The 23,700-nt window shown below is 43.6% G+C and overlaps 1 protein-coding gene across 1 annotated transcript in view; it reads right to left on the bottom strand.

Annotated features, from left to right (window-relative positions):
* Window positions 1–23,700, bottom strand: part of IL1RAPL2 (interleukin 1 receptor accessory protein like 2) — a 556,252-nt gene that overhangs the window by 520,384 nt on the left and 12,168 nt on the right. The window contains exon 2 of the mRNA XM_032767086.1: window positions 11,592–11,692. Coding sequence (XP_032622977.1) covers window positions 11,592–11,673 — 82 coding nt within the window. The 5' untranslated portion in view covers window positions 11,674–11,692. The remainder of the gene's footprint in view (window positions 1–11,591; window positions 11,693–23,700) is intronic.

Here is a 23,700-nt window from a genome sequence, read left to right as displayed (position 1 = left end):
AAACCAAGAGATGAGGACACAGCGCAGGTCTTAAGTTTTCTAGTATGTGTCACATTTATTACCATGATGGGAGGGTCTCTAATTTTGTTTAAGTAACAGCAAAATCTGCATGTGACTTTCACCTGCTACTCACAGATATACCACACACACACCAACCCACCCACCCACTCAGTGGATAAAACCACTACCTGAAAATAAACACAAATCTTTGACCACAAATTCCACTCTGGCCTATCTTCCTCTGAGCAGATTATAAGTACTAATCATGCTCCACATAGGGAAGGATTGATTGGTTTTGAAAGGGTGAGATGATAAAATGATAAACATACTCCCCTAAGGGTGACATTGGATCAATTTAGCTTTCAACTCAGACAGGCAATCATGTCTCCTTTAGCGTGATAGCCGGTACCATAATAGGAGAATACTATGCAGGTCTATCCACCAGGACAAAATACTAAAAGAATCACTTCCCTTTGCAACGAGTCAACAACTTGAAAATATTTAACCTAGCTCTTCATCACAGTTGGAGTGAAATTTTAAGCTTTAAAAACAAATCATCATATTTCTCCATTTTATCACAATCTCCCATAGCCATTTCACACACTCCTCCCCCTCCCCCCCTTAATGTTACAGCTTATTGTTTTTAAACTGCAGTCAATAATAGATTTCATTACAGGCTCCACGTAAAGACAAGGGAGCACCTGAGGCAGCAGTTGTGGGCATTCACTGCTTACAACTTTTAAATCAAATTTCCTCACTGCAGTGCACTTTGCATGGTAAGTGTGATTTTTCACAGCAATAAACAGAACCTAAATCTTTAAATTCAGTGGAGAAACTTTATGCTCGGGCTTGTATTTAATTCATAATGGCAGTACCTAAAGCTCTTTAAAGAGTTATTAGTTCTCTGGTCCTGCTGAATCACAGATATGTAGGGCTGGAAGGGACTTTGGGAGGTCACCAAGTCCAGCCCCCTGGCTGGTGTTTGTCCAACCTGTCCTTAAAAAACCTCCTGTCACAGAGGTTCCACAACCTCCCTTGGAAACCTATTCTTGAACTTAATTAACTTTATAGTTAGAAAGTTTTTCCTAATATCTAACCTGAATCTCCCTTGTTGCAGATTAAGCCCATTACAATTCTTGTTCTACCTATACTATCATCTTTACAATACCCGTTAACATATTTGAAGATTTATCAGCCCTCCCCGTCTAGTCTCTCTCAAGACCAAACATGCCCATTCCCCCCCGCCCATGTGTCATGTTTTTTCATAGATTCATAGATCATTAGGGTTGGAAGGGACCTCAGGAGATCATCTAGTCCAACCCCCTACTCAAAGCAGGATCAATCCCCAACTAAATCTGCTCTCCTCTGGACTCTCAACAATTGGTCCACACCTCTTCTCAAATGAGGGGCCCAGAACTGAACACAGTACTCCAGATGAGGCCTGACCCAGTGCCAAGTAGAGTGGGACAATTACCTCCTGTGTCCGACATGTCACACTCCTCTTAATACGCCCCAGAATGACATTAGCCTTTTCTGCAGCTGCATCACAATGTTGCCTCATAGTCAGCTGTGATCCATGATAACCACCATATCTTTTTCAGCAGTACTACCCCCTAGCCAGTTATTCCCCATTTGGTAGTTGTGCATTTGATTTTTCCTTCCTAAGTCAAGTAGTTCACACTTGTTTTTGTTGAATTTCATCTGGTTGATTTCAGAGCAGTTACCCAATTTGTCAAGTATCAGAGAGGTAGCCATGTTAATCTGGATCTGTAAAAAGCGATAAAGAGTCCTGTGGCACCTTATAAACTAACAGACGTATTGGAGCATAAGCTTTCGTGGATGAATACCCACTTCATCAGATACATGCCAATTTGTCAAAGTCATTTTGACTTCTAATCCTGTCCTCTAAAGTACTTGCAAGGCCCCCTGCTCTCCCCCAAGCTTGGGGTCATCTGAAAATTTATAAGCACTCTTCACACCATTATCCAACTCATTAATGAAAATATGGACTAGAACAGGACCCTGTACTGATCCTTACAAGACCCTACTACATAGGTCCTCATATATTGACAGTAAACCAGTGATAACTACTCTGAGCACAATCTTTCAGACAGTTGTGCACACACCTCATAGTAATTTCACCAAAACCATATTTCCCTAATTGTCTTTGAGAACATTACATGAGTCTATGTCAAAAGCCTTTCTAAAAAAAGAAAAGAAACAATCAAGATATATCTGTCTACTGCTTCTACCTTACCCACCATCCAGTAGGCCAGTAACCTTGTCAAAAAGGGAAATTAAGTTGATTTGGCAAGATTTTCTCTTGACAAATCCATGGTGGGTATTTCATATAATCTTACTGTGACCCAGATGCTTACAAATGGATTCTATAATAATTTGTTCCAATAGCTTTCTAGGTACTATAATGCCCCTAAGATCTGGGTCAAGAGATGTGCTCAGCCAGGTACTATTCATCTCAAATTGGGGAACCAAAATTAATTGCCACTTTTGAAAATTTGGGCTTACACAATTCAGATCATACAAGAAGTCAGAGGCAGACCTAGAAACTCACAGTCTTCTGTGAACACCGACTAGCTTCCTTTTTTGAAGTAAAGCTCTAACGTAAATACTTATCCATTATCATTAGTACAGCAGTATGAGCATCCTAGTACTTTCCATACACAAAGGTACACAATACCCACCCTGAAGAGTTTACATTAAAGAATGAAGATTCAGACCCTTAGTCATATGCATTGTCCCTACTTACGGAGAAAAATTCAGATAATAAAACTACTTGACCAAACACGATTTGTTCATCTGAGTAAAGGTGGCACGATCCAGCCCTCAGTTTAGCCCAACTATGATGAATGATTGCTAGAAACCCAGAGTGAAGTCCTGGCCCCACTAAAGTCAGTTGGCAAAACTCCCATTCACTTCAGTGGGGCCAGAATTGCACTCATGACAGGTGCTTATTTGGGAAAAGGGATTTTTACAGGCAAGAGGATGAGAATTACCCCTCAGTAAGATTATGTGGCAGGTTAAGTTCAGCGTAGCTCATGCCTTGATGGTTGAAATTTGTTTTCAACTAGCAAGTCAGTTTTAGGCCACAGTTACTTATGAATGAACAGGCCAAATCCTACTGAGGTAAGTAGTCTCCTGAGCAGCACTCAGCCCACTAGCAATAGCCCGCTCCCACAGAGAAGGGGGTAAGGTGAATTCAGCAAGAAGCCTAGGCTGTTAAATAAGTGCTTTTGCCTTTCTTCGGGTCTGTCTATTCACTCATATACAAAATGCTACTGTGGGGAACTCAATTATTCAATAGCTGCGAGTAAAATATTAAACTAGTTACACAAGGGCAGCTCAAAAGGAAGTGATGGTTTGAACAAAGTTGATAGCATTCAAAATGCAACACGAAGAACTCCAGTGAAGGGGCAAGATGTTTGTTTGTTTTTTAATAGTTGATGCACAGTTAGGAAGGTCCCAAAGGAGTTTATATTGACTCTAAGAACAGAGAACGTGATGTATACGTCCACATAAAGTAGCAACAGAGAACCAGATCATTACAAGTGGATTTAAATGTTGTAAGAGGTAAGCAATTAGCTTTTACACATTCTTGGTCCTTTGCAACAAAATACACTTATTTTGCAAGTATAAAATTGTGTTCTAGGCCATCTGCTAGAGTGTTGCTAAGGCCTGGTGATTGTCATAATATTCATAAACTGAGTCGTAAGTATTCACTGTGTCCTGGAAAACGGATTAAATCATCTTTGCGGCTGCCCTGCAGACACCCTCCGGGAATCTTGCCTTGCTTGGGACATCACTTTTGCTTCCCTGTTAAGTTCGGTTTTCAAAGGTTGCTTCCCAGGCACTCTGGTGTCTGCACCCACCTTCTGTATATCCCAGCCCAAGTCCCTTGACTGTTCCCACAGGCCCACTGAGGCCTCTGGACATTTCCACTTCTTCAACTCCACTTCTTATTCCAGAAAGAGGTTTCAAATTGATGCCTAATGCCCTCTTCTTCCACTCCTTCAAAAAGCTCCACAAAACCTATTTGTTCCAAAACTTTCCCAAGGCATCTCTCCACATTCTCCTTCCTGGCACCCATCCCCTCCCCCTATACTAGGACACCAAATCCCTCATTTTCATAGTATTGTGCCCTCCTGTGTGTTTAGGCTCTGATCAGCAAGATACTTAGGGGCATGTGAGAAGACCCACATGTCAATGAAACACCTCCTATTTCTAAGTTCTGTACAGACTTGAGGCCATAAGGCTGATCCAAAGCTTACTGAGAAAACAAAGGCACAAGACCCAATGGCTAGAAACTGAAACTAGGTGGGATGCAGGAGATCAGATTAGAGGATCATCATGGTCCCCTCTGGATTTTATGAAGTCAGTGGGAGGCTTTCCATTAACTTTAGTGGATTCTGCATCAGGCCTTGAATTTGTAAGCTTCCCAGGGCAAAGGCCCCTTTCTTTGTCGGATACATTCAAACCATTCAAGTGCTGTGCATGCCCAACAGCGCTTTATACATTATTACCAGTAACAACCACCTTTCTGAAGCTTGGTAGTCTGTTTAATACCTAACAGCTGCATTACATAGCTGCAGCAAGACAGAAACAAGACAAGGAAGGGGGAAGTGTCTTGACTTGTAACTCAGAGTTAATATACATTTATATTCCACAGTTTTTTTTATTTTGATTCCCTCCAAGATCCTACCTTGGCATTTCACTGCACCCTGGAAAGATGGGTATTCACTTTTATCTGTTTCCCACTATAGCACTTCTTTTGGGAAGGGACTAGGCTTTCTTTCCTAAATCCGCTCAATATTTTAAATGCTTTCATCATAAATTAGTTAATTTTAACCAACTGCAATATTTAAACAGGCTCCAATTTTTAGCAAATTTCAGCATTGCAACCATATGAGATCAAGGTAGCTAACCCTTCAACAAATTGCACTATATGCATCTTCATTCCTCTCCACTGCTGAACAGAACATCTCAATGTTGCCAGCTATGACCTGGCTACTGCTATATCTGTAATGCTGCTTCCTCTCTAGGAGAGAGAACCATGGCAGAGTTTCCCTTAATAAGGTGCATGGACTACTGGTGCTTCACAGATTAATTGCTGGTGGCCCATAGAGGATTAACTGATCACATGGTGCTAGCTCCTCCTCCTCATTTCAAGCTGGTAGAAGCTGAACAGATGGGAGGCAGCAGGGAAACAAGAAGTGAAATAGAGTGATTAACTCTCTGCAAAAAGGACACAGCTTTTAAGCACTGATAACAGCTTAAAGCATTTTGTGCCAGGGCTGTGAAAGCAGAGTCCTGGGTGGCTGGGAAGGGGCTGTGGATAACCTGTGATCTTTAGGGAAAGAGCAAGGGACACATTTTCATCCATAGGGATCAGTTGGCATTGCTTATGTTATTCTGTAAAATGAAGCTTTTTTGAAGAGAGTATCTGAGCGAAAACTGAGATTCTCCTTGACATTTCTTGTTCCTCCAAACTCAGTGGAGCCGGTAGCCAGGGCCTTCGCAGGATCCCAAAGGCCAGCTTTGGCTAAGATGACACAAATTCTTGGATCTACATTTCAAAAGCTATCGTGCTGTTGGGTGCCCAATCCGAGACCCCCTTAAGAGGGCCTGTTGTTCACAAAGCGGTAAGCACCTGCCCTCTGGAAATCAAGCCCCTTGAGAGGTCTGCATATCTACTAGAACCTTCTGAAAGTTTGGCCTTCACTTTCATGTACACAATAGTTCTAATTGCCAGAGGGACACCAAATGGGTCTTGCAATTATTTTAAGCCACTTTCAAAAATCCCATCTACTGTATAAATCACGAGTGACAGGGGAGGTGGCCCATACGCGCTGTACTATGTAAAATTGTTACAGGGTTCTCAAAAGATGTGAAATATTTCAATGAAATTCTGACAAACAAATATATATTCAAATTCTATGAGCCCAATACTGATGCTGCACTAGCCAGAGATGGGCTCACAAAGCAACACTGATATGGGGATATAGGACACTTAGGACCTGGTCTACACTGGGGGTGGGGGAAAAAAAATCAATTTAAGTTATGCAACTTCAGCTACATGAATAATGTAGCTGAAGTCAACTTACTTAGATCTACTTACCGTGGTGTCTTCACTGTGATAAGTCGATACTCGACACTCCCCGTCGACTCCGTCTGCGCCTCTCTCCCTGGTGGAGTACCAGATTCGATGCGAGAGCACTTGGTCAATTTATCGTGTCTAGACTAGATGCGATAAATCAACCCCTGTTGGATTGATCACTGCCCATCAATCCAGCCAGTAATGTAAACAAGCCCTTAGAAGTTCAAGGGTTTTGAAATTTAGGATTTTGTATTTCTCAGGGTTATTTCTGAGCCAAAAATCTAAAATTATGTCGCCTCCTAGACACAATTCCAATAATGATTCAGCCAAACCTATTCAGACAACAGAATCTACAGCCTTGAACCATTTAACTTGACAACAGTTAAGCTGTTTGTCTGCCAAGACTACTGCCTGTCAAATTGACCAGTATCATCTGTTTCCCTGCACTCCCCTTGCTGTCTGTGTCTATCTGTTGTCCCTTGTCCTATATTTGGGTTGTAAGCTTCTTGACTGTTTTTTGTTGTGTGTTTAATACAGCACCTAGCACAGTGTGGTCCTGGTCCATGAGTAGCGCTCCTAGGTACTACTGTAATATAAACAACAAGAATAGCAGCTTCTCTGATGTTCTTTCCTCCATAAAATGTATTCACACATGACATTCAGTGAAGTCCCCTGCATGCAGTCAAGCAATCAAAAGGTAGTTCTTCCAATGTAAAGGACCTTTTCAGGAAAGGGTACAGTTATCAATTATGCTTCAAATACTTCAATCACAGAAACTGCATTTCTCACATACATTGAGAAAGAAGAAAAAAAAAATCAATGTTCTGCTCCACATAGCAGCCAAAAAATCATAGGATGCATATAATAAAAAATGCGTATAGAAAGTAAATTCATGTAGTTACTAAGGGACACTAAATATTTTCGTCTTAAATCCATATTTTCTTTCATCTTATGCTTGGGATACACTGGCCCACCCAGATGAGGAATTTACTCCAGTAGGTTCAATTTAGCAGTAAGCGGTCTAATATATTAATGGGTTTTTTCCCCTACTGGTATTCAACCTGAATCGAGATTGACAAAAACTGCCAATTACTCAAGGCATTTTGCAAGATAAGTCAAAGAAAGCAGCCAAGATCAATGTACTAAAATATAGCTAGTGGTACACTATCAGCTGGAAGACACTATACCTACAGGTATTCTAGGTTTCATAGACACTGTAGAAATGTAGGACTGGAAGGGACCTCAAGAGGTCATCTAGTCCAGCCTTCTGTGCTGAAGCAAGTCCGCATATACCTAGACCATCCCTGACAGATGTTTGTCTAACCTGTTCTTAAACCTCTAATGACGGGGATTCCACAACCTTCCTAGGTGACCTGTTCCACTGTGTAACTATCCTTATAGTTAGAAAGCCCCTCCTCCCCCCAATATCTAACTTTAATCTCCTTTGCTGCAAACTATGCCAATTACTGCTTGTCCTACCCCAGTGGACACAGAGAACAATTAAACACTGTCCTCTTTAATAACCACTACCTTTTACATATTAAAAGATTTACCAGGTCCCTCCTCGGCCTTCTCTTCTCTAGACTAAACATGCCCAGTTCTGTCAACCTTTCCTCACTGGCCACGTTTTCTAAACCTTTTAGCATTTTTTATTGCTTTCCTCTGGATTTTCCTCAGTTTGTTCTTCTGAAAGTGCAGTGCCCAAAACTGGACACAGTACCTCAGTGGAGGCCTCATCAGTCCTGAGTAGAGCTTAACAGTTACCTCCCGTGTCTTATATATGACATTCCTGTTAATACATCCCAGAATGTCTTATATATGACATTCCTGTTAATACATCCCAGAATGACATTTGCCTTTTTCACACCACCTTTGCACTGGTGGCATATTCAGTTTGTGATCAGCTATAAGCCCTGTATCCTTTTAAAGAAAGGAACTGCCAATATCATTCTCTGTATTTACTCATCCAGGTTCTACTGACACCACACAGCACGTCATAATACTGTCAGCTCCCACAGACCATGGGTAAAATTTCCATTGACTTCAATAAGGGCAGAATTTCACCCTATTTCTCATCTCATCTCCTGCCCCAGGGACCTCCAGACGCCAACTGGCAGAGGGCGTAAGGGTTACAGGAATCCCCTTTGTCTAGTATTTCTACTCTAGTTCACCAAAGACTGTCCTGGGAGGTCTCCAATGAAAGCCTGTGTGCCATTGCTCATCACTATCATTGAAAGACACATGTATGGATGTTGGATAAGGAGTTACACACATACAGAAAATTATGTTCTTACGGTCTGTGTCTAGGGATTGGTCACCACCAAAGGTGACAAGCAAGTTTTCTTTAGACAAGAAACATTTGTCCATTTACATGTATATTAAGAATTCTGTGGTTCACAACAGGCCTCCACTTATAGATCTGAGACAAATGTTAATGAAGGATTGTGAAGTCTTCAAGAAAAAATTAACAGCAAGAGGTAAATAGCAGGGATTATCCTATTTAGGAGTAACACAACAAAATTTTTAAGCTATATCCGATAGGGCTGCCAACCCTCAGGATTGGCCTGGCGTCTCCCAGAATCGCCATCAATCTCCTGGTGACTATTGAAAGCAATCTGGGAGATTTTAATAGGATATTTTAAGAAAAAGATATTACATCATGTTGGGGTAAAAAATCTCTCATAGCTTCACTCACAGTTGGCAACCCTAATATCTGAGGTACAGATGAATCCCTAGGTATTCCTTCCATCTGCAAGGACAAGCGGTCACTGGACTTGATCTGATGAGAAGGGGTCTCAACCAAAGTGCTTGAGAACACTGAGGAAAGAATTTTGAGTAAGCTTTCTTGTAGGAGATAGAGGAATGCCTTATTAGTTAAGTTTAGTCTCTAGAAAACGTTACTGTTTGTTTTATATGTAGCCATTTGACTTCTGACCAATATTCTTACTCTCTATCACTTGAATCTCCGTTCTTTGATAATATATTTATAGTAAAAACAAGAACAAGTTTTAGTTCTGTGCATTCAGCAGAGCTGGGTTCTAGAGTATAACTAGGAAACTGTGGTGTACTCTTCCTTTGGGAATAGCAGGCCTGGTTATTCTGCGAGTGGTCAGTGGAGGACTCTGGAGCTGGCGTATGGCTAACCTGTACAGAGAAAGCAAGTCCTGAAAAAGCAATGCCTGTGTTGTCAGGGACTAGTAGTTTCAGGGAGCTGAACCACAGCAGGCAGAGACAAGACTCCCTTCATGCTAAGGGCAGATGATGGTGTTTTGATAATTGGGCCCACAAATTTACCCTAATTGTAAGTTCAACTATCAAAAGTGAGAATAAGTTAAGATGTCACACAATAACCTATAACAAATGCTGATGGAAAATGGTACAAAAGGGAGGCAGACTTAATTAGTCCAAACAAAGAGGCCCACTAATATAACTCCAGGACTGCATTAAGATTGTGCTCAGTCAACAAGAAAATGGGGGACCAGAAATTAAAGAACCAAAACTGGTATGTCAGAAACTAGGCCTAATTAGTGGACAAAATAATGAGGAAATGAGCTATTCTGCCCATTAGTTCCTTTTGGAGTCCTAAAGGAAAGAGATTTTGGAAGACAAATTAGCTACTGGATCAAACTTTACCATCATGGCTGCCCCCCCATCTCCTGGGATCCCAGGACTTCATCATTCTGATCAGGCCAGAGAGAGACACCGCAAATAAAACTGCCACTTCTCTCCAGCCAACTGAATCCCATCCACCACCTGGGATGAAACAGGTTTGGACTTTAAACAAAACAGCAGCTTCAGCCCATCTCAATTAACTTCTCTTTTCCCAAACAGGACAGTTACCATCTTTCATACCATCTAAGAGAGAGAGTCACACAAGGGGTTTCCCAGCTAAAGGGAAAGGAAACAAGAGATGTTGTTACATAATATTTTACATTTCAAAGGCTTTAATTGTTTTTTTCCTTCACCTTTAACACAAGGTTAACAGGCAGAGGTCTCTGTGTACCAAAACTTGACCCTTGTTTAACACTGTTTAACACTGGACAATCACTGAGTTGTGGTAACACCTTTAACCCATGTATTCTTTTAGATGGAATATAAACAGTAGTGAAGTGCATCACAAACATGGCCACCGTAGGAAGTGTCACACAACCCCACAAGCTTTGGGTCAGATTGAAGTAGTCAATGAAAAGCTTCCATTGTTTTCAATAGACTTCACATCAAGCTCCTTGTTATGGCCAAAGCCCAATCACCTGACTTCAGCAAGAGTGCCAGCCTAAGGGAAGTGGGATCTGGCCCTTGGTGTACTAACAATTCAAGACAATAAGATAGTTTTACTAAATTGAAGAGTTACATTTTATTTCTCCCAGAGAGAAGGTACTGTTTAAAAATGTCTATTTTTAAACAACGGACTTAACCCTGCTCTCTTTCTAGAAATGTGTGCAAGTCCATAATGAAAAATTAAACATATCTTTCTCACTGGGAAATGTAGAAACTGAACTGAAAAAAAAAAAAAAACCCCAACAGACACCAGCCAAGTCATTTGTTTTTACACATGACTTTTTGGCTAGATACCTTAGCTGAAAGACTGAGGGCACACAGTTCGTTAAGAGCCCTTAAGTTCTTACCTGTGGCACACAATCACCACAAAAAAAGTAGCTTAAACACAATCAACCAAATAAGGCATATACCGCACATTCAACAACAGGGTCAATTTTATCCCATACTACTTACTATGGTCTTAGAAGATTCACAACTGTATGCAAGATCTTGAGGCCTAATCCTGCTCTTCTTCCTCAGACATGAATCCCTCTGAGGTCAGAGTTTAGCTTGAGAAAGGAGAGCAGGTTCAGATCACATCTTTAAACACTGGGTAAAAATAACCCTCTGGACAAGAAGTTACTTTTGGTGCCAGTGCCAATTCTACAGGTTAGATAGTCTCTTCTTTCAAGCTAGATGATATGTTGGCTCTAGGCCAGCTAAGATACTTTATAAAATGGTCTTCTTTTTTTTATATAAAGACTTTGGACCCAATTCTTTTTTGCAGATAGGTCCCTTTACACCACCCGGCATGTAAAGGGGCCTGAAAGTGGACGTAAATTCATATTGACTTTTAAGATCCTTTTATACTTCCACAAGGACATGAGAGCACCTTAGTGTAATTGAGAACTGGGCCCTTGTAAAACAAATAAGGCCAACCCTAAAATACTCATAAGCTAGACAGATCAGCATTTTTCATGGTAAATCACTTCAGGCTTAATTTCATTATATTTCAATACAATGAACACACCAACAGAAATTCCACAGATGCAACGTTTAGCCTGTTGCACAGGTAGCAGGCAGTTTGTGTTGGATATCACCCTTCTTAAATAATTAATCAACAGGGATTATGCATGCAGAACAAAAACTGGGCCTATGACCTGATCACCGAAGCCAGACTTTGTTAAATATCAAACAACGATCACATTTTTCTGAGACTTACCGGAATTTCTCTTTGATACCAACTTCAAATTTGTGCTGACGACTGTACAGATCACAAGAACCAAGAGAACGGGAGGCTTCATCTTTCACTTCCGTTGACAGCTGAAATGCAAAACAGAGCAGGAAGTCTGAACAACAAACTCTTTGCTACAACAAAGCAACAGCTAGAGTTGAACATTTCTCAAAGAACCATTATGGGGCAATGGCTTAATATAGGGACGTCTGGGGGGCAGCAGGGGGTATTATGCAGAGCTAGGAAAACAGCCTTTAAAAATGAATAATTTATCTGAGTATCAGACAAAAGTTTTAAAAATGACACTTAGAACCTCCCTCTCCCGCCTTTTATAAATAGTTAAAACTACTTATTTAATATAGTACAGGTGTATTAGAGCAATTAGATTTTTGTCTGTTCTAGCCAGGAGATTCTGATGGCCACAGTCAGCGTTGTCTCCTACAAAAGAAAAGATATCTTCTAAAATACTTTGATCTCCCACATTACATGACAAGATCTAAGAACAGTTCTTTGCATAATTTCTCTTAGAAACCTTATTTCCCCACTGGTAACAGTGCAAGAGCTGTTGCAATGAATTATTACTATTTCCGAGGTGTCACCTATAAAATGAACTAAAGACAGGTGAATGAAATTTAGAAGTCAGTGAACACAAGTCTCAAGGTTCTTATTAGCAAGATAAAATTAGTCTTTCCTGAGAATTTTACTGTCAACTTTATATTACCTAGTTTAGAAAGGAGAGAAATCAAGTTTAAAATTTGCAGTTTTAATTTTTATAGTTATTGGAGCAAGTTCCACTTTCATTTATCAAAGTCGCTCAAGAAAGTGCAGTTGCAAATATACAACACGGTAGAGTAGAATTCAGTCCCTTGTGTGTATATAAAAAAATAGCTATATTAAATTCTAAACCAGAAACAGCTCTTAAACGTGGGATTAGCTTTAAGCACATGTAGTTCCACTGATTCACATGCTTAAAGAGAAACATGAATCAGGACCCTAGAAAGCCATAATTTTATCAAAGACCCCCATTGACTTCAATAGGGTTTGGATCAGGCCCTTTATTCTCAGCAAAAACACACACTAGTTAGATCATCCATATTAGGAATGTTTAGGCATTAAAAGAATAAATACTCAACTCCTTGCACCAGAATGACATTTCACAGCAGCAATTACTTTTTAAGCACAGTAATATGTGACAAGTTTCAGAGTAGCAGCCGTGTTAGTCCGTATCCACAAAAAGAACAAGAGTACTTGTGGCACCTTAGAGACTAACAAATTTATTTCAGCATGAGCTTTCGTGAGCTACAGCTCACTTCTTTGGATGCCTAGAATGGAACACACAGACAGGAGATATTTATACATACAGAGAACATGAAAAGATGGAAGTATGCATACCAACAGGAAGATTGGCCAAACCATGTGAAACCATCAAGCTAAAGGCAAAGGAAATAAATATTTAAGTTCACACAGAGAAATAAAATATTCAGCTGGATAGCTCCCGTCTCTTCAGAAGCATCCACAACTAGAGGACCAGTGAATTATTGCACACAGATCTGAAAGTTCTTTTAAATAATAAGATATCAAAAGCGTGTATACAGCTTGTGATTTTCTGGAAATCAAATTCTAATTTGAGTTTATTATGTTATGTCTTTCCCCCCTTCTAATTTTACTACCAGACTAACCGGCATGTGAAGAAAGTGTAAGGGCCCATGGATAATCTCTTGTATGATGGCAATTATGCTGCTATTCTATTATTTCAAAAGTACCATTTCATTTTAAGACTCTGTCCTCTCCCCACCCCTCGTTACAGTACTATAGCTATAAATATGCAGTGCTTCTTCCTCCCGAATTCTACCTTTCCTTGAGCCCTTTATGCCTATTGATTCCCCAGGGTTACCGTGGTAGAGGACCAAAAGGCTATGTGAAGAATTATGAGACATGAAGGCTGTCTCATGATGGTTAATGAAAGGATTAATATTCATTTTTTCTTAACTTCCCCTTGGAGTACCAAATCCTGATACAAGTAGAGCCATCTTGACGAGACAGTTAAAAAAAATGTAATGGAACAAATCTTTTGATGGCTAATTGCAATGATGATGTTATGCTAGAATGACTTTCAAGTGTAGCTTTGCAAATTGCTTTCTCCACTTTGCTCTCTTCAGTTATTACAGCAGAGGTAGGTAACTCTCAGGTCCTTGTTGCACACTGGATTTTTTTTTTTAAACTAACTACTCTGCAGCAAATAGACTATAAAAAACAAAGCAAATTCTACTTACTACTATATTATTCATGCTAGAGATAATGACAATTTTGCCAACTGATTTCAATAGGGACAGGATTTTGCCATTGGTTTCAGTGGGACTAGGATTTCAACCACTGTAGTGGTTTCCCCAATTGGTCTGTCTGTCCAAAGAGACTGAAAGCGCAGGAGGTAGATTTAGGTCATTCCTTTAAGTCCCACCACTTCTGAGGTTGTTGTGGCAGAATCAGCAGGGCCGGTGCAACCATTTAGGCAACCTAGGCGGTTGCCTAGGGCGCTAGGATTTGGGGGGTGCCATTTCCGGCCGGATCTTCAGGTCGCCCCGACATTTAGGCGGAGGGGAGAGGGGGCTGGGGAGAGCAGGGAGGGCTGCCTGCAGCAAGTGGAGGGGGGCACGCAGGGGAACTCCCCGCCCCAGCTCACCCCTGCCCCGCCTCCTCCCTGAGCATGCAATGGCTGCTTCACTCCTCCTGCCTCTCAGGCTTGCGGCGCCTAAGCTGATTGGTGCCGCAAGCCTGGGAGGTGGGAGAAGTGAAGCAGCAATGGCATGCTCGGAGAGGAGGAGGGGGGGTAGGGGTGAGCTGCTTCACTTCTCCCACCTCCCAGGCTTGCAGCGCCAATCAGCTTAGGCACCGCAAGCCTGGCAGAAAGGAGAAGTGAAGCAGCGACGGCGTGCTCGGGGTGCTCGTTTGCGGAGCAGGGGAGAGCTGGGGTGGCGGGGTGCCTCAGGGCAGAGGGTGGGAGATGGGGGGGGCGCCTCAAGGCGGAGCTGCCGCAGGGGGGAGGGCACTTCAGAGTGGAGGGGGGAGCTGCCACGAGGAGGGTGCCTCAGGGCAGGGGCTCAGGGACGGGGAAGGGCGCAAAGTGGAAATTTCGCCTTAGAGCACGAAACATCCTTGCACCGGCCCTGAGAATCAGCAATACTAGACAGCACTGAATATCCCCGTGCAGTCACCTTTAGAAGTACCAGTTGCTTCAGGAGGCCTATATGACTGAGAAGCCGGGTGGGAGGGCAAAGTACTTTAGCCAGTCAATGGATTTCTACCTCTCAGAATTCTCACCTTACTGTGGAAGAACCATTGATGAGAGAAGTAAAAAATTACCTTCAGGCCATGCAAACCTGCAGGTATCTTAGTTTTTTTACACTTTAAAATTTACAACTAAGAACCTGAATAATGAAACTGAAGATATAGAAAATATTGTTCATGCTTAAGAGAATCCCACATAAGCTTCTTGAATTCATTTTTATTACTAGTTATTTGTATTATGTTGATGCTTAATGGCCCCAGCTAAGACCAAGGTCTCTTTCAGCTAAATATGGTACAGATACATAAGAGAATCTCTACCCGCAAACAGTTTACAATCCCAGCTGGTATTTTCCAATTCACCTGAGGCTGGCACTTAACCTCCCTAGACCCCTTCAAAATCCCAACCATAAAGAGACAAAGCAAAGGGCAAGAGTAGACACCAAAAAGGTAAAATGATTTGTGAAAAATTGGATGGCGTGTCAGTGTGAGGCAAAGAATCTGATCTCTCACATTCCGGGGCTGTCCCCTATGTAGGTTAGGAAGGTGGAAAAGGCAACATGGATAAATCTCAGCAGATGTCATGTTTTAGGACTTGGCAGGGGGAGACAAGGTTACTCTGCTAGGATATTTTTAAGCCACATTCAGTGATGAGGTGTCAAAATCTTAACAACAGGTGCCCTATAAACAGTTCTGATTTAAGGGATGTGCCACAGTATGTATTTTTTGTACCAATAGGGTTACCATATGTCCATATTTTCCTGGGAGGAATTTTTAAAATTCCTCCCGACGGCGATTTAAGAACCAAAAAGCCCAACATGTCCAGGAAAATACAGCTGCATGTTAACCGCATCTAAAGCTCTTTTTTTAAAAGATGGGCTGTCATAAACAGATAGCTAAGGGTTAATGTTTCTTCTATCTGTAAAGGATTAACAAAGGGAACCAAACACCTGACCAGAGGACCAATCAGGAAACCGGATTTTTTAAAAGCTCAGAGGAGGGAATTTTTTGGGCTTTTGTCTTTGTCTGGCTCTCGACTAGAGAGGAGATTTTTTTTCTTTCTTTCTATCTTCAGCCTCTAATCTTCAGTTACAAGTGTAAGTACAAAGTAGAAAAAACAATAGGCTGTATTGGGTTTTTTGTATTACATGTGTGGAGTTTGCTGGAATGTTTAAATTGTATCTCTTTTTGGTAAGGCTGTTTATTCATATTTTCTTTTAAGCATGCGTTGAATATGTCACCTTGATACAGAAGATATTTGATGTCTTTTCTTTCTTTATATAAGCGTCTTTTAAAACCTGTTTGAGGTTTTTCTCTGTAAGGCTAAGGCGAAGGGAGGGGGAATCCTCTTGTGTTAGCTTGACTAGGTTTGAATGCATAACTCAGGGAAGGTAAATTGCCCTCTCTGTTTTGCATTCAAGGAGTCTAAGTACAGTATCGCCCAGGATAACCCAGGGAGGGGGAGCTGGGGATGAGATAAAGAGGAGACAAGGGGAGGAGGTTGTTTTCCCTTTGGTGTGAGACTCAGGGCTTCTGAGTCTTGGGGTTCCCCAGAGAAGGTTTTGGGAGACCAGAGAGGGAGTCAGGCCCTGGAAATTCCTGGCTGGTGGCAGCGAGATCAAATCAGAGCTGGTAATTAAGCTTAGAGGAGTTCATGCAGGCACCCAGATTCCTGGACGCTAAGGTCCAGATTTGGGAAAGCTTACGATATGGGCCTGAACTAGAAATGAGCTCATTTCAAATGTGTGGTGCCCCGCCACTCCCTGGGAGTGTGTTAGAGTGCCCAGATGTCCCAATTTTATAGGGACAGTCCCAATTCTGGGGTCTTTTTCTCATATATTGGCTCCTATTACGCCCCCCACCCCATCCCGATTTTTCACATTTGCTGTCTGGTCACCCTAGGGCGTGACCATGTGTGGGTCCCAGCTGTTCCCTGCCCCCTTCATTGAAGCAGGTGTGCAGGGTTACTGCCCTGGGAATTGCTGGGCACTAGCGGACATGGGGCCGGCTGCAGACAGAGTGTGGGGCAGGAGGTGCGGGGCTGGCTGCAGGCAGGGCAGGGGGTGCAGAGCTGGCTGGAGACAGGAGGGTGCGGGTTGGCTGGAACATGGCAGGGGCTGACCAGAGCTAGGGGCCTGGCTGCAGGCAGGGCATGGGGGTGCAGGGCTGGCTGGCTTTGAACGGAGGGGGAGGGGTGCAGCAAGTGTTGGCTGGAGACAGGGGCTTGCTATGAGTAGGGTGGCGGGTACTCATGGGGAGCGCAGCTCAGAGCAACAGGATGCAGCCTAGACCCATCAGAGCAGCCGGGGACCCACCAGGCAGCAGTGGGAGCCCCAGGGCCAGGGGTTGGGGGATCAACAGCAGCAACAGGGCCCGTGCCCAGGACCAAGCGGCGGCCTACATAGCTTCCACAGCACAGCACCCCCAGCAGCCAGACAAGGAATTACATCACTTCTCAGCTGGAGCCAGGGCCGGTGCAACCATTTAGGCAACCTAGGTGGTCGCCCAGGGCACTGGGATTTGGGGGGTGCCATTTTCTTCAGCAGCAACCGCAGCGGCTGGATCTTCAGCAGCCCCGGTCGCCGCCAGCATTTTGGCGGAGGGAGCTGGGGCAGGGGAGCACGGAGACGGCCGTCTGCAGCAAGTAAGGGGGAGGCACACAAGGGAACTCCCTGTCCCAGCTCACCCCTGCCCTGCCTCCTCCCCGAGCACGCCATGGCTGCTTCACTACTCCCACCTCCCAGGCTTGCGGCGCCTAAGCTGATTGGCAATGCAAGCCAGGGAGGCGGGAGAAGTGAGGCAGCCACGGCGTGCTCAGGGAGGAGGCAGGGCAGGGATGAGCTGGGGCGAGGGGGGAGTACCTCAGGGCGGAGGATGGGGAGCGCCTCAGGGTGGGGGCGCATGGAGGTGGGGGGGGAGGGTGCAAGGTGGAAGTTTTGCCTAGGGTGCAAAACATCCTTGCACCAGCCCTGGCCGGAGCCCATCAAAACCGTAGCGCCCCCTTGCAGGGAAGCGGGTTAACAACCAGTTCTAAAACTGCTTCAAAATTTAACAACCGGTTTGCAGAAACCAGCTACAGTTCACCACTGGCCACATTCCAAGGCACAGAAGACATAGTATCTCTAAAGGGAATGAAGGAACTAAGGGCAGAGACAGAGAGAGACTCGCTCCTCTCCTCACAGGAAAACATGAAGATCAGGAACTGTTTTAGGTTGGGATGTACCTTTTAGTCTTTAACTATGAAGGCAAACCCAAGGCAAGGGGTAAGTGTCAGACATTATTCCAGTGGCCGCACATATACCTCATTGAAGGCAGGATGTGGGGTCTGACCAGTCACAGAATGGGGCACATCCTCAGTTGGTATAAGCTGTCATTGAAGTCAATGGAGCTATGACAATTTACATCAGTTTACATCAATTTACACTGATGCATCCGACAAAGTGGGTATTCACCCACGAAAGCTTATGCTCCAATACGTCTGTTAGTCTATAAGGTGCCACAGGGCTCTTTGCCGCTACATCAGCTGAGGGTCTAGAGCAGAAAGAAATCAAGACATTTAAAACATTAAAGAGAAAATGTGGACATTTAACTCCCCAGTGCTCTCTCTAAGATGCACATGTGAATTGCATAAGAGGTATGTGCCTGGACACCCCCTTTCCCCAGATAGAAGACGTGTCAGGGCCAGATGATGGGTAGCCAGACTTAATGGTCAGAGCTGTAGTCCTCAGTCAGGAGTCAGCTGGGCTGGGATACTGGGAGGTCAGAAGCAGGAGAGAAACTAGAGATCAGAACCACAAGTCAGAGGCAAGAGACAAACCAAGGATCAGGAGTCAAGTGAGGCCGGTGAAGCTAGAGCCAGAAGGCACACAGTCCAGAACTCAGCAAGATCCCAGTTGTTCAGACAGCTTCCTGTTGCTGGTTTAAGTAGGGCCAAAGGGCAATCAGCTGCTCTGGAACTCTGCCAATGGGATGTCGGGGGCAGAGCCTCACACTGGGGCTGGTCCTGGGTCAGCTATTGTCAGCAGGCTGCCAGGTGGACGGTTGCAGCATGGCTGCTCCTGGAATCCCTGTGGACCCAGGTTCAAAGGTCTGTGGGTTATGACAATGTGGAAAGAAAACCCACTGGTTGCATTTGCATCTCATTTGCACTGGTGGGGTTCCCATGTTTCCAGAGTGTTAAGTCCTCCAAGTGACTAAACTGTTTGTGGGGAGATTTAGATTATTGTATCTGCCAAGTTCCCCTTTAGTGCAACATAGGGACCAGTTTTAAAGATTTCTTCCTTGTAGGATTCATGAGGGAGGGGAGGTAAAGAGAAGAGAAGAAAGAGAGAGACATAAGCCTTGACTGGGTTGTGTTAATTTGCAGAAATATTAGCTATGACAAGTCAATTAAAGTTCAATGTAATTTCCCCATAATAAAAAGATAAAGGTTATTTCTATCCAGGTCAACCCTGGTGGAAAAAAAAGAATCAAGATTCCAGTTGTTTCTTGTTTGACTTCCCTTTAATCAAGGGGAGCCACTGATCCATGCAGAAGGGAAAGGATATGGATGTATGGCAGGATTTCCCTGGACATGTACAGAAAGAAAAGAGGAAATTCAGCCTTGGGATTCAATACTTCTTGTGAATTTCACCTGATTTATTCCATGAGCACAGAAATACCAAGTTACAGGGCACCTCTTAGCCATAACCTAATGGGTACACATCACAAGGAATGGGCTTCTGCCCTCCACAAATTCAACACACGACAGATGATCACAATATAATGCACTTCAGTGCTGCTCCTACCCAACCCCACACATACTGCAACTCTGGATTTACTAACATTGCCAATGCTGCAATTAAGTTTTGGCATTGTACCGGGAGGGAGGGTAATGCTCTGGGCATACATTGCCTGACCTGTTATTGCAATCACCACAAACTTCAAGATTAGGTCCCTTGTCATTTCAACACTGCAGTAGCCATAAGTTATGTTTGTAGCACCAGGAGTGCAGTATTATACACAGGGGAAGGGACAAAGGGATCCAGCTTGTTGATTTTAATTACTCCAAATATCATTCATGTTTTGTGCAAGCCAAGTGGCCTAGAGAGAAGGGAGCTCACTAATGACACCTGTTGGTGAAGAGGGGAAGAACAGGTGGATAGAGGCTCCGTAAGGGGGGAAATGATTGAATAGGCCAGGCTGTATTTGCATTTTGGTTCTGATACAGTTTGGGGGCACGTTAATCAAAATGCAGCTAAGTTCGGCGGGTAATTAAATGCTGTTATCCCAGTCAGGTAACGAAAGTACATCAGAACTGCACCAGGAATACCTGGGGTGAGGAGTCAAAACCACCATCTGGCATGGCTGGGCAGCAGAGCCTGGACAAAGGTAGACAGCAAGGGACTTATCTCGAGCGGGAGTACATTCCTGGTGACTCTGTCCAAGGTCCGATATGCCACTGTCCCTCTCTGAAGGCATTATGAAAAGGAAGCTTTTGTCAAGAGGTGGCTGACGGCGCAGGGGCAGCCGCAAAGTCTGAGGCAGCTTTTGCTGAAGCCACAGAGGACAGCAGCACAGCTGAAAAACTCCAGTGAGGACCTCCCATCGCTACCACAAGGTTAAGTGGTGGATCCTCCAGAGCAGGCCAGGCAGCTCTTCCCTCATAGGCTGGAGAGGGATCTACCTGAACACTGCTAGTCCAGACAACAAAGTGGGGGTACAGCAGAGAAGGAAAGTGGCTATTTCAGGAGCACACTACTTGATTGGCTACTCTTCCCGTGAGTGGAGGACTGAGTTTAAGACTATTGCCAAGACACGTGGGAGTTGAGAGTCTTAATACACACACAGTTGATTATTGGCTTTCCCAAGTTTATTCAGTGTCCTCTTTTTCCCCCCCAGATAATTGTCTTTGTTTCGTGCACTGACTCAGAGCTTGTGAGGGGGGAGGTATTAGCTACCACGGATTCCCAAGAGAATATTTAGTTTTCCCCCAGATTTATGGGTGGGGACTAGAGACAAAAGTTATCTGAAGGAACCCCTAGATAGTTTGAACTTGGCCCTTTTGGCTGAGACTCCACCATCTGACAGGGTGGGGGATTGTTGCCATCAGAAATGTTCACATTATTCAGTGTGGTTAGAGGAGACAGACAAACCTGCCCCCCTCTTCTCGATTAAGTCAGTATAGAACAATTTATCCTTGCCCAAAACCATACGTTGGAGCAGACCACAGATTTCAGGCAGCTATCCAATTCAGAGTTGTAAGCTATGGGCAAGTCCAGCAGAACTAAGCTGCAATGCAGCATAAATACCACCCATTCCCCTGACAAAAATCTCAAATCTGATATTCTGCTCATTCAGCCTACACCCCCTCCTCTGCAGTGAAATGCTCTGTCAGCTCTTCCTAACTCCCCTCCCCACCTTGAAAACACAGGCTGGTGAAATATTCTCTTTTCTTTGTGAGTTCCTTCTCCCCAGCTCCAACAACTTCCAGGATTGAAAAAGATCCCCCGAGAAATGATCAGGAGAAGTATTTTAAATGAAGATAGGCAATTAATATTCTGTGCAGATGCCTACACTGTTGTCTGTCTGTAATGGGCTCCACATCCTTGTTTTTCCATAAAATTAAGTTTTGTTCTCATCTTTGTATAAAAATGGAATTTTTAAAACAATACTAGTAACTCCACTCTTTGGAGTTTGCTTTTCAGAGGCAAAGTGTGATTTGTGGATGCTACACAGGGCTCTATGGACTCTGGTTTCTCCATAGTCATTGAGATGTAGAAGGTGCTCATTAAAACAAAACCTCACCTCTTTGGCAGTCTCCAATTGTCAGGTTCTGTTGCTCAGAAGTCTCAGGGAAATAAATTACTGTTTCTTCACACAAAGCGTGAACTGGCAACACTAATTCTTTTGTCTTTTTCCTAGTACTCTAGACAGTGTTTTATGTTCCATTTCTTTTGATGTTATTTTCCTACTTTTAATTTTAATGAGGATTTTTCTATCAGCCTGCTCCTCTCCTTTTTCTAGCTCAGACTTTGAGCTGCCTCTCTCTTATTGCTGATTTCCTGTGTCACACTGTCTTCTATAATGGACTGCAGATCACAGGCCTCCCTTTATATACACACCTGAGCCTTACCAGCAAGGTTGGGGGAGGGGGAGAAGAGAAGAGAGCACACAAAAAGCCACCACACACTGACACTGTATGTGTGCTAATTTCAAATCCCAGATCTTCAGCTCTCCGTGGTAGGAGTCATGCAGGGCTCTTTGTTCTGTTGCTCCATGAACACTGAATAAGATTTCATTTCTACCTAATTCAGTGTGTATCTTCAACATCTTCACCAGCCTCTCAAGTCCTCTAAATACCACAGGACTAATTCCATAGCACTGTTTGGATTCAGATTTCGTACATCCGTATTTGAAAATCCATGTCACTGTTGCTGCACTGGGCTCAGTCTCCCGACTAAGTTATCATCCAAGAAACTCAGATTCTTTTTCCAGCCGTGAACATTTAAGGCTAAAACTAGAACCAAGGTGGCTTGTGGCTCCAAGAGTGTGCTACTTGCAAGCATGCCGTGACTACAACGATAATGCAGAGCTACAGGATAAAGAATCATTACAAACTAAATGGTGTAATAGCGGCAATGATTATCAGTAACACAAGCAGGCAAGAACACATCACATCAGTGCTCTGGGTGTCATTCTGGCGCCATATCCAGAACTTGATCCATTTCAAGGGCATGATGCAAATCTTTCAAGGACTCTTAAAGGCCAGGAGTAGGGATTTGGAGATGGGGAGCAAAAGCTTTACAGCCCCTTAATTCTGTGATCTTGCATAGGGCTGGCTGAGCATGTCCTCCATGAAATCACTGAGGGTTTGAGAAAAATCTCAGCACTGAGCCATTGGTCCATGCAAGTGTTATTTCAAAGTAAGTGTATTGCAACAGGACTCACACATTGGTATTGGGCTGGATCCGGGAGCAGATTCTGCCCTTTTTTGGCAGAGTACTCTTCGGCACATGAGTCAAGCAAACGTGTTCCTCTAATGCTAGTTTATTTTTTCCCCTTCTTTGTGGATTTTGAATTGACCTTTACTTAAAAGCAAACAACTTCAGTCTAGTTCTGCTCTTGGTTATACCAGGGCAACCCAACCAACCTGGTTGCGGCTGCTCCTGCATCACAGAGTGCAGAATTTTGCACCTAGAATTTCATCTCTCAGGCATGAAAATTGATGAAGGGATGTCTTCATTAAAGGTGGGTGCAAGCCACAGAGTTCAGCCAAAGACCTAGACCCAAGCTTTCACAAATTCCAATTTTTCATACTTCCTGCAGGGCAATCTCTGTTCCTCACCATGCCTTCCCACTAGTCACTTAACTACCTTTGAAGACTCTAGCTAGTAGCTCTTAGTCCTTTAAAAGACAAACAAAAAAATTTAAAAAAACCCCAAAACATCATAAAACACCCTCTATTACCAGAATACTGCACTCAATACCTGCGGCAAACACACCCCAGCATGCCCCCTCCTATTGCAGGACCTCTTACCTCAGCTTCTTCCACCTTCTTTGGGCTTACTCCAGCCATAGGAGGGAGCTAGCCCTCCAGGCACATCACTTTACAGCATCTAACCCCTTCTAGGAGCTTCATGTCCTTTATTGAAGTCCAGTGAAAATATACACACACAAAAACCCAAATGTCAGCCTGGCTAGGCAAAGCTAGCTGCCTCTTCCTCACAAGAGCACCTCATTTCCTACAGTTTTTCCCCACGCTTGTATCAGGCTCCTGTCCTTCAATATCCCCACTGTCCAGAGACTGGCATGCTCCTCCCCTCACTCAGGACTC

This window comes from Chelonoidis abingdonii, chromosome 8 (genome assembly GCF_003597395.2).
Source record: "Chelonoidis abingdonii isolate Lonesome George chromosome 8, CheloAbing_2.0, whole genome shotgun sequence".
NCBI classification, from domain to species: domain Eukaryota; kingdom Metazoa; phylum Chordata; order Testudines; family Testudinidae; genus Chelonoidis; species Chelonoidis abingdonii.
This window is presented reverse-complemented; position numbering and strand designations above follow the sequence as displayed.